Source organism: Nicotiana tomentosiformis, chromosome 9, assembly GCF_000390325.3.
Source record: "Nicotiana tomentosiformis chromosome 9, ASM39032v3, whole genome shotgun sequence".
Classification (NCBI taxonomy): Eukaryota; Viridiplantae; Streptophyta; class Magnoliopsida; order Solanales; family Solanaceae; genus Nicotiana; species Nicotiana tomentosiformis.
Window position 1 is genome coordinate 1,027,193 of NC_090820.1, and position 11,119 is coordinate 1,038,311.

General features: G+C 35.3%; 1 protein-coding gene across 1 annotated transcript; it reads right to left on the bottom strand.

The window, feature by feature from the left end:
* Positions 1-7,353: 7,353 nt before the first annotated feature.
* Positions 7,354-9,379, bottom strand: LOC138899481 (nicotine N-demethylase CYP82E4-like). Its single transcript, XM_070185966.1, has 2 exons — positions 8,447-9,379; positions 7,354-8,114 (listed from the first exon to the last, which is right to left on the bottom strand). Exons 1-2 carry the CDS (start codon positions 9,377-9,379, stop codon positions 7,488-7,490), a joined length of 1,560 nt encoding a protein of 519 aa, XP_070042067.1. The 3' UTR covers positions 7,354-7,487.
* Between the last annotated feature and the right edge of the window lie 1,740 nt (positions 9,380-11,119).

The following is an 11,119-nucleotide window of genomic DNA, read 5'->3' on the forward strand; positions in this document are numbered from 1 at the left end:
ATAGCAGCCGCAAAAATCATTTGACTGTATAGTATACCTGCCAAATCCATCACGCCACCTTAAACAAACATTATTTGAGAAATTATCTGTTTTGAAGGTGCGTGATGTTCAGTTAAAAAATAGATATATTTAATTATTGTTGTCTAATATTTTAATACTTTTAATTATTTTTTGAGTATTAATTATATTATTTTATGCTTAATATTATATTTTAACTGTATAAGAATAAAACGGTATAAAAATGAAAAAATTTTGAACAAAATTGAATAAACACGAAAGAAAAAGATAAAATAAAACAATTAAAAAGAGGGAGACAATGGGGGACACCCTTCCGGTTTTGTCCCCCAAGGAGACAAAAGAATAAGATATGGAATGTAAAGCATAACGCAGAAGAAATTGGAAAAGCCTACTGGTTATTTGGCCCGGGACAAGGTTATTTCGGCTCTACACGGTCTCAACTCGTATAATAGGTATTCTAAACTTAATTTAGAGGGGATCTAACATATTTTTGAGGGAGAACACGCCATTTTGGAGGAGGAGAACATGAGCCACGCTTGGAGAAAGCTTTCAACTAGTTTTTCTTCTCTTCTCTTCCTTTAATCTCAAAGTTTATTAGTTCTAGAATTGTGGGTGCTATATGAACGTTGTGGTTTGAAGCTTAGATTGCTCTTATTATTTTATTATATTGATTTATATATTCAATCTTGCACTTAATTATTTGATTGTTTGATCACCAATTAAATATCATCTACGAATCTAGGATTAAACTCGGGAAAGAGAATTCCAGATTGCATATAAACTTTGAGTAGAGCGAGATCTTGAACCTAAGTACCGGGAACGGATTTGCGGTTAGGATATGGATATACTTAATCGCGCTGCTCGGTTACTATACATGAATTACTAATGCATAGGAATATAGGCGTTAGGTTAGCTTGAATAGGGACGTAGTACTTCGGGAGAATATTACGAGTAATATTAACCATGTCATTCAATAGAGCAGGTAAATTAATCCGACAATTTAAGCAGAAAACTCAACGGAATTATTAGCTATCCCATAACTCTAGAATATTTTCTCCCATTGAATTCGTCAGTAAGCTTGCCGACTTAGTTTCTTTAATCTCTTAGTTTGTTACTCTAAATTAGTTTTAATTAAATAATCACACCTTGGGAATCGCTTGAATAGATTAATTGTTTGGATTTAATTTAGTCGATAGTTAATCACAAGTCGTTGTGGGTATAATATCTGGACTCAGGGGCGACTCAATAAATATGGAGGCCTAAAGCAAAATTTCAATGAGAGGCCTTTTATTTTATATAAAAGAAAAAGTTCATATATAATTTCATTTAAATTCTGTATTTCTAGTTTTTCATATGCAAAGTTATTAATAATTTTATCTAATCCATTTAATTTTTCTTGAGATATACACGTTGTGGGACTGTATTAATGTTTTAACCTTTTTTGAGTTATGAATTAAAAATCGAATCCTTTCTCAATTTATGGTCTAGAGAGTGATTCCCAAAAAATATATTTTTTCTCAATTTATGATCAATAATTTACTCCTACTTTTTTTACTATGAAAATTTGTACTTTCTCATTTAAAACACTAAATATTTTTCTAAAAATAAATTAATATACAACCTATTAGAAAATTTTGGGGCCCCAACATTCTTGGATAGCAGCCCAACTGTAATTGTGCAACGTTGACTGTATAGTATACCTGCCAAATCTATCATGCCACCTTCACTAGCATGCAAGGGACAACAAATTGTTGAAATTTGTGATTATAATATAGTAGTCATTACTAGAGCGGTCTGCCCGGGTCCAATTTTGCGGTGTTGGTTATTTACTACATCCCGGAGTCGTCTACACAAAAATAAAACTACGGTCAACTCTTGCAACTTAAAGCTCCAACTTAGGGACTAAGTGTCCCATTTCACTCCGAAACTCACCAGAAACCAAAACCAACCACCCCGCCAAATCACATAACCATAATACAATATAGATGAGGCTATAATAGGGGATCAGAGCTAAAATACTCGAGCGAATTTAGAAAGAGAAATATCAAAAGAAATCACAAATGTTGGAGAGTGCATGTGAAAATTAGGTAAAAGTATTAGTTTATGACATTCATGCGTAAAATCCAACAAGTAACTACCCAAAGAACACAAAATGTAGCAGGTATTTACCAAAGTCCCATTAGCAATAACTCGGAGCATTAAACAAAGAAAATAATGAAGAAAAACTTACCGAGCCGATCCATTTTAAATGCACAATTTTGGTGTAGCCCTTGCCAGATGAATAAAAAAGGGCAGCGCGTTGCACTAAGCTCCCGCTATGCGCGAGGTCATGGGAAGGGCCGGACCACAAGGGTCTATTTTATGCAGTCCTACCCTGCATTTTCTGCAAGAGACTGTTTCCACGGCTTGAACCCATGACCTCCTAGTCACATGGCAGTAACTTTACCAGATGAATATCGTAGCCAAAATGTAAGAATATAATTGCGCAAAATATGGTATTGGACATGGCAAAGATGTCACGACCCAAAATCTCACATGTCGTGATGGCGCCTATCTCAATACTAGGCACGCCAAAAATCCCAATAAACCACCATTTCTTTTGAATTTGAAAACAAAATAATTAAGTTCATCGAAAGAAATCTCAAAAATTTCAAATATATCTCTCCCAAAACCCAGTGTCATTGAGTACATGAGCATCTAAATGAATACAAAGTCTAACTGATAAACATCACTGTCTAAAGTATAGAACAGTACAATAACTAAACATGAAGGGAATCAAGTCTGTGGTCGTGAAGCAGCTACCTTGATACTCTCCAACAGCAATAACTCTGAATTCTAGCAGTCGTCGTATCCGGGAGCACCTGGATCTGCACACGAGATGCAGAGTGTAGTATGAGTACAACTAACTCAATAAGTAACAAGACTAACCTCCGGGCTGAAAGAAATGATGAGCTCCACAGGTACAATCCAACAAAAGTAATGGTATAGAAATGTAGACATGCTTTCAAGTTCAACAGTTAAACTCAATACAAGTAAAATAGATCAATACTGCATGATATGAGGCATATGATATCTCAGTAGAAAGACCTCATGTAAATACTGGTCACAAATTATCCGGTCACTCGGTACTGTTTATGGCCAATCTAGCCCAGAGGTGTTCCAACTACTATATAAGTACACATCGACTGATAGTCAATCACTCAGTACCGTATAAGGCCAATCCAGCCCTGAAATAATTTATCCCTAAATATAAATAAAACGGACAAGATCCATGTCATGATAACTCACTACAATACAAATAAGTAAGGCAAGTCCATGCCCTGGAAAAACTCCATCCCATATATATATATATATATATATATATATAAGCAGTAAGTAAGGCAAGTCCATGTCCTGGGAAGTCCATCTCGAATATCGATGATCATCTACGCTCACTGGGGGTGTGTACATACTCCGCAGGGGCTCCTTCAGCCCAAACATAATATAAAGCCAATATGGCCTACTGCAAGCGGGCAGTCCCGATTCGTTTAATAACAAAGCCTATAAGGCCTGCTGCAGGCGGGCAGCCCCGATCCATAAAATAGTAAAGCCAATATGGCCTACTGCAGGCGGACAACCCCGATCCATAAAATAGTAAAGCCAATAAGGCCTGCTGCAGGCGGGCACCCCCGATCCATAAAATAGTAAAGTATAAAGCCATTATGGCTTGCTGCATTGCGCAGCTCAATCCCATCTCACAATGGACAATTATTACTGAGTGTGAAATGAATATTTTAGAACAATTAATTCAACAACATCACGACCCCATGGGTCCAAAAATATCGGCGCATAGCCTAAACATGATCTTTATTACTAGCCTCAGCTTAATTCCTCTAACACGTGCCACATGTTCAGATGATAATATGATTCTTTAATTTTACTACTTCACATGATTTATTCAAGACACACTTTCTGTGGTGCACGTCTACACGTTCGTCACCTATCGTGTGTGTCACCTCCAAACAATTCATATCATACCAAATTCGGGGATTCATACCCTCAGAACCAAGTTTAGAAGTGTTACTTACCTCAAACCGTGTAATTCTTTACTCCGCTATGCCTTTGCCTCGTGAATTGGCCTCCAAACGCCTTGAATCTAGCCACTAATAATTCGTTTCTGTTAATAAAATTTATTGGAATTAATTCCATAAGAAAATACTAGTTTTCCATAAAAATCCGTAATTTGACCCCGACAAAAGATACAAAATCCGATAACCCATTCCATTACGAGTTCAACCATACTAATTTCACTCAAATCCGACTCCGAATCGGTGTTCAAATCTCGAAAATTCATTTTTTGAAGTTTCTACAATCTTCCCAAAATTTCCACCTCAAAGTACTAATCACATGATGAAATCATTGATATATTCATGTATAATAACTAAATCCGAGTTAGAATCACTTACCCCGATGAATTTCTTGAAAAACCCACGAAAATTCGTCTCCAACCGAGCTCCCAAAATCCAAAAATTAAATAATAAGCTAAACCTCGGATATATAGTGCCCCTCTCGGATTCACAATATGCTGACCGGACAATTCCACCGCCCCCGCGAACGCCTCACCGCGGTCCGCGGAATTCCCACCGCGGCCACGAAAGTTTGGTGGCTGGACTGCCAAGCTTTAGTAGTTTGGCATGTAACTTTCTATACAGATGTCCAAATGATGACTTCTTTAATTTTCTGGAAATTAGACACGAAGGGCTACAACTTTCGTTTTTGAATCATCTCAAAATAGCTTGTGGATCAAAAGATATAGGCTTCCAAAGTTAGACCAACGAACTGCAGAACTTCCCGTAGCGCCTCCGCGACCAAATTTATGCGGTCCGCGCCTCCTCCTCCGTCCTCAGCAAAATTTTGCCGCCCTCAGTGAAATTTTAAGCACCAGAACCATGCTTTAGTTCCGGTAATGCCCAGACTCCCTCAGAACTCATCCGGAACCTCACGGACACAAAATCATATATGAATTTCAATTATAAAACATGCTACGGACCTGCCCACGCACTTAAAACACTAAAAAGAAGTCGTCTTGACCCTATATTGACCATGGCCAAACTCCCAATTTTTCTTAACTTTACAAATCTCTCAACTTCTATGTTTTGCGCCGGAATGACTTCAAATTTTGCACGCAAGTCATAAATGACTTAATAGAGCTATTATCATTTCCGAAATCGAAATCCGGCCTCGTTATCAAAAATTCAGCCTTCGGTCGGACTTTTTCAAAACGTAATATTTTCCAACTTTTGCCAATATGTGTCGAATTGCCCTACAGACTTTCAAATCCAAATCCGAACATACGCCTAAGTCCGAAATCATCATACGAAGCTATTCCAATCATCAGAATTAAATTTCGAGGTCGTTAACATATAAGTCAATATCCGGTCAACTATTTCAACTTAAACTTCCAAATTGAAAATTCATTCTTCCAAACTAACTCTGAAATACCTTAAAACCAAACCAATAATTTACACAAGTCATAATACCTCGTAGGAAATTATTCAAGACTTCAAATAGTTGAAAAGAGCGTAAATGTTCAAAACGACCGATCGAGTCATTACAAAAGACAAAACAAACTTTTTTCTAATTGCGGGGTGATATTAGACCAAAAGACTAACGGAAGGCAAATTTGATCAATTTAGATTAATACATGGTAAATTTGACCATTTTACTATTTCTTGTGCCTTTCTTTGTTACTCTTGTGATGTTATGTTGTTCTTGTTGTTTGCTTATTGCCTAATTAGTGTTATTTATTCAATTATTTGTTATTTATTAATTTTTGGTTGCGTTTATTAACAGGAAATGAACAAATATGGAAGGGTGAAGAACGTAACAATTGTCAGATTTGTTGAATTTGTCTAGGTTTTGTTTCTCATTATACCGAGTGAAGCAAACTCATGGCATAATTTTGTTCATTCATACTGCAGGATGCTCACCATAACTTTATTGATGATTCTGAAATTATAGTTGACTACAACAGGGAACAATTGGATTCCGATCGAGAAGGCTAGGTTAGTGACATTAGTCAGATATCCTTTTCCTCGAAGCTCTAATTTGCAATATAAGCCTAATATATTAAAGCCATTCTCTTTTGTGTTCCTGCTTAAGGTTTTGATCTAAGTTGCTCCGACATGGCAGTTCAGTGCCGCAACCATGTCGACACAACACTAGTATGGATGTGGGTATGGGATCCATACCGGATCTAGTCAAACAATTTTGGATACCATGACCACGACATGGAAAAAATCGAGACAAGATACAATTTGATTCCCGAAATCAGAACCGAAAAAAAATTAAGAATAAAAAAATTTTAATACTTTACAAGCTATACGTAAGTATTCCACAAATTTGTTTCATAATTTAGAGATATTTTTGTATTTTTATTTTTTGAATTATTTCAATTAGCTGGATCCTCGCATCCGTATCCGTACTAGGGTCCGTATCCCCAAATTTTAGAATTTATATCTCGAAGGATCTGACCTTTAGATACGCACCCGTGTCGGATACCCACACCTATGTCCGAGCAACTTAGGTTTTGATTTCTTGGATGTAAAGGTTATATTTCTTGTTGTTTGCTTATTGCCTAATTGGTGTTAAAATTTATATCTTTTTGATATGCTTATAACAATTTATCTTATACTATGGAACTGCTCAAGTTTTGTTTATTTACAATTTTGGTTCATTCGTACCCTTTGCGTTAATGTATGTTTCGTCCTCTACTTTTGCCTTAATTAGGGTTAGATCCCTAATGGCATTGTGTTTGAGAGCTCAAGTTTGCAGTGATATTGTAAATTGATGTTTTCTGCTATTGTGAATGTGACTTAATTTCGTTTTTCTGTTTCATGTTTACCTATTATATTCATTGGGTTGGTTTGCTTTAATTTTCCTTTACATTCGAATTTATACAAAATCAAAGATACGACGTATATGAGTAACTGAAACATACAAACATTCCTAAGCAATTTTCCGATAAAGGTACAACCACTTCTAACCTTCTTTCTTATTTGGCCTCACCCCCCCGCCCTCCCTCCTTTTTATAACTACTTATACACGTCCATAAATAGAAAGGGGATATCACTAAACTAGAAGTTAAGAACATATTAAAATACACTGATAAAATACTGTAAAATTTGTGCATATAAGTTAAACTTCTATCTTGAAGTCTAAGTCTTGACAACTGTATGAATGTTAAGAGTAAAAGGTCATAAGCGTTACTTTGAAATTGAAAAGGAGATTTAAATAAATATATAAAAATAATAAAACGGGAAAAGAATTGAAATTAAACTCAAACTTTTTATTATTTATGGATTACAATCACTTATTAGTAAATTAAAGTAGATGAATAACCATCTCTAAAACAATCTTAACCAAAATAAAACATCTTTTTTTTTAAACATTAAGGGACAAATAATAACGAATCACAACAACAAAACATATTAATATTGATAAAGCGTAGGAGGAAGGCGAGGTGTAATTAGCACTTCAACATCTGTCTTCTTAGGTAAAGTTAGACCCACGCCTTGTTTCATATCCAAAGGCTCGTTAGTCGTAGTTGCAAAATTGAAACCCTGGATCAAATGAGCAATTGAAAGGTGTTCCACTTGCAATGAGTAATTCATCGCGGGACAAGCTCGTCTCCCTGATCCAAACGGGATCAACTCATAGTGCTGCCCGCGATAGTCAATTGCAGCATTAGTCGTCAAGAATCTTTCTGGATCGAATGTATCAGGATCTACCCATATTTGTGGGTCTCGTTGAAGTTTCATAATATTTGTAAGTAGTGCAGTCCCCTTAGGAATATGGTATCCATTGACAACACAATCTTTTACGGATAGGTGTTGTACTGACAAAGGTGCAGGTGGATGTAATCGTAATACTTCTTTAACAATTGCTTGAAGATACACCAAATTCTTGATATCATTCTCTTCTACCCATCTATCTCTACCAACAATGGTGTCCATCTCTTCTTGTGCTTTCTTCATGACATTCTTATTGTTTATCATTAACGCCATTACCCACTTTATATGAAGTGCAAGTGTGTCTGTTGCATCCAAGACCAAAGTCTATATATATAGACAAAGAACAGTTAAAAAGATGATTTACAAAGAAGAAATTAAAGAGACGAATTTGCATCATTGTTCAAATCCTAGTATGCATGAGTTGGTTAGGCGATAGTGTTTTTATCAACAGAATCCATACATTAAAGTTTGACTTCAAAATACCGAAAATGTAGAAGAATCTATACGTGACTAAGCCACTTAAAAAAAAACAATATATATATATATATATATGTAAATGTCTATAAAAATTAAAGTGATTTTATATACGAATATAGTAACCTAAAATATAAGCTCCTACAACATGTTAAAATACAAGCATAGATTAATTTACTTACGAATACTGTTGCTTTGATGGTGGTGTCATGAGAGTAACCATCGCCAAGATGTTCGTTGCTCCTCTTGGAAAGCAGCACATCAATAAAATCTTGTTCATTTTCACCTCCAACATCCTTTGTTTCTCTCTTCTTAATGTGCTCATCTAACCAACCTTGGATAATATTATCAATGTCTTTGAAAGTTTGTTTCATAGCCTTAATATTCCCTGTAAGATCCAACCACTTGAAAAATGGAATGTGAAAAACATCATAGAGCTCAATCTCCATAGCTTGAACCATGAACTTCTGAAAAGCTGCTTTGAGTATTTCTCCATGTCCATTATTATAGGTCTTCCCAACAACCATTTTCAAAATGATGTCGAATGTCAATTTATCTATCCAATCACTAAGGTTTATCTTCACCATTGGTGAATCACAATTATACAATTGTTTAATATTTTTCTGAACTATAGAAAATCTAACATGTTTGAATTTTTCGAGCCGACTAACGGAGAGAAGTTCTTGATTGACTAGCTTTCGATTTTTTTTCCAGTAAGGGCCATATTTGGCAACAGCAAGCATGGCATTGTTATAGCAAAGGTATTCTCCGTAAAGTAAAGCTGGCCGATCGGCGAAATGGATATCATTGGTAGAGAAGCATTCTTTCATAGCTTCATAACTACTCACCGCCAAGAAACGGCGAAACCCTAACCGGAATGTGAAGACGGGACCATATTTGTCAGCTAAGTCTCCGAGTTTTTGAGAAAAATGGCGGTCATCATCGCCATTGTTGTTGAAATAAAAGAGATGGCCGATTACTGGCCATCCACCTGGGATTTTTGGAGGCAGTGGGTTTAAGATATTTGATTGTTTTTTTGTCCATAGCAAGTAGAGTAGAAATGCAAAGGTTACAAGTCCTACAATGGCTTCTATGGGAGAAAGAAGATGATACATTTTTCAAGAGTACTAAAGGTATAGGATTTTTTAATATGTAGGCAACATCTTCTTTTATAGTGATATTTTACAATTTGGTTTTGTTGCAAATGGTATCGCCTATTTCATTGCCAATGTTGACCACCTGGAACATTTCTACGTTCTTGGATAGCGGCCACAACATTCTTGGATAGCAGCCGCAAAAATCCGTAATTGTGCAATTTGGACTGTATATTATTACTGTACTAATGAATTATAAGTATCTGATTTATAATTGCGTTACAAATAACCTGAGATAGCAGCCGCAACATTCTTGGATAGCAGCCGCAAAAATCATTTGACTGTATAGTATACCTGCCAAATCCATCACGCCACCTTAAACAAACATTATTTGAGAAATTATCTGTTTTGAAGGTGCGTGATGTTCAGTTAAAAAATAGATATATTTAATTATTGTTGTCTAATATTTTAATACTTTTAATTATTTTTTGAGTATTAATTATATTATTTTATGCTTAATATTATATTTTAACTGTATAAGAATAAAACGGTATAAAAATGAAAAAATTTTGAACAAAATTGAATAAACACGAAAGAAAAAGATAAAATAAAACAATTAAAAAGAGGGAGACAATGGGGGACACCCTTCCGGTTTTGTCCCCCAAGGAGACAAAAGAATAAGATATGGAATGTAAAGCATAACGCAGAAGAAATTGGAAAAGCCTACTGGTTATTTGGCCCGGGACAAGGTTATTTCGGCTCTACACGGTCTCAACTCGTATAATAGGTATTCTAAACTTAATTTAGAGGGGATCTAACATATTTTTGAGGGAGAACACGCCATTTTGGAGGAGGAGAACATGAGCCACGCTTGGAGAAAGCTTTCAACTAGTTTTTCTTCTCTTCTCTTCCTTTAATCTCAAAGTTTATTAGTTCTAGAATTGTGGGTGCTATATGAACGTTGTGGTTTGAAGCTTAGATTGCTCTTATTATTTTATTATATTGATTTATATATTCAATCTTGCACTTAATTATTTGATTGTTTGATCACCAATTAAATATCATCTACGAATCTAGGATTAAACTCGGGAAAGAGAATTCCAGATTGCATATAAACTTTGAGTAGAGCGAGATCTTGAACCTAAGTACCGGGAACGGATTTGCGGTTAGGATATGGATATACTTAATCGCGCTGCTCGGTTACTATACATGAATTACTAATGCATAGGAATATAGGCGTTAGGTTAGCTTGAATAGGGACGTAGTACTTCGGGAGAATATTACGAGTAATATTAACCATGTCATTCAATAGAGCAGGTAAATTAATCCGACAATTTAAGCAGAAAACTCAACGGAATTATTAGCTATCCCATAACTCTAGAATATTTTCTCCCATTGAATTCGTCAGTAAGCTTGCCGACTTAGTTTCTTTAATCTCTTAGTTTGTTACTCTAAATTAGTTTTAATTAAATAATCACACCTTGGGAATCGCTTGAATAGATTAATTGTTTGGATTTAATTTAGTCGATAGTTAATCACAAGTCGTTGTGGGTATAATATCTGGACTCAGGGGCGACTCAATAAATATGGAGGCCTAAAGCAAAATTTCAATGAGAGGCCTTTTATTTTATATAAAAGAAAAAGTTCATATATAATTTCATTTAAATTCTGTATTTCTAGTTTTTCATATGCAAAGTTATTAATAATTTTATCTAATCCATTTAATTTTTCTTGAGATATACACGTTGTGGGACTGTATTA

What these genes read in the sequence shown, in the direction of transcription:
- LOC138899481 (XM_070185966.1), bottom strand. Translation starts at nt 9,379, where the DNA reads ATGTATCATCTTCTTTCTCCCATAGAAGCCATTGTAGGACTTGTAACC. An exon ending in CCATCAAAGCAACAGTATTC is followed by an intron (nt 8,115 to 8,446) that starts GTAAGTAAATTA and finishes CTATATATATAG; the next exon opens with ACTTTGGTCTTGGATGCAAC.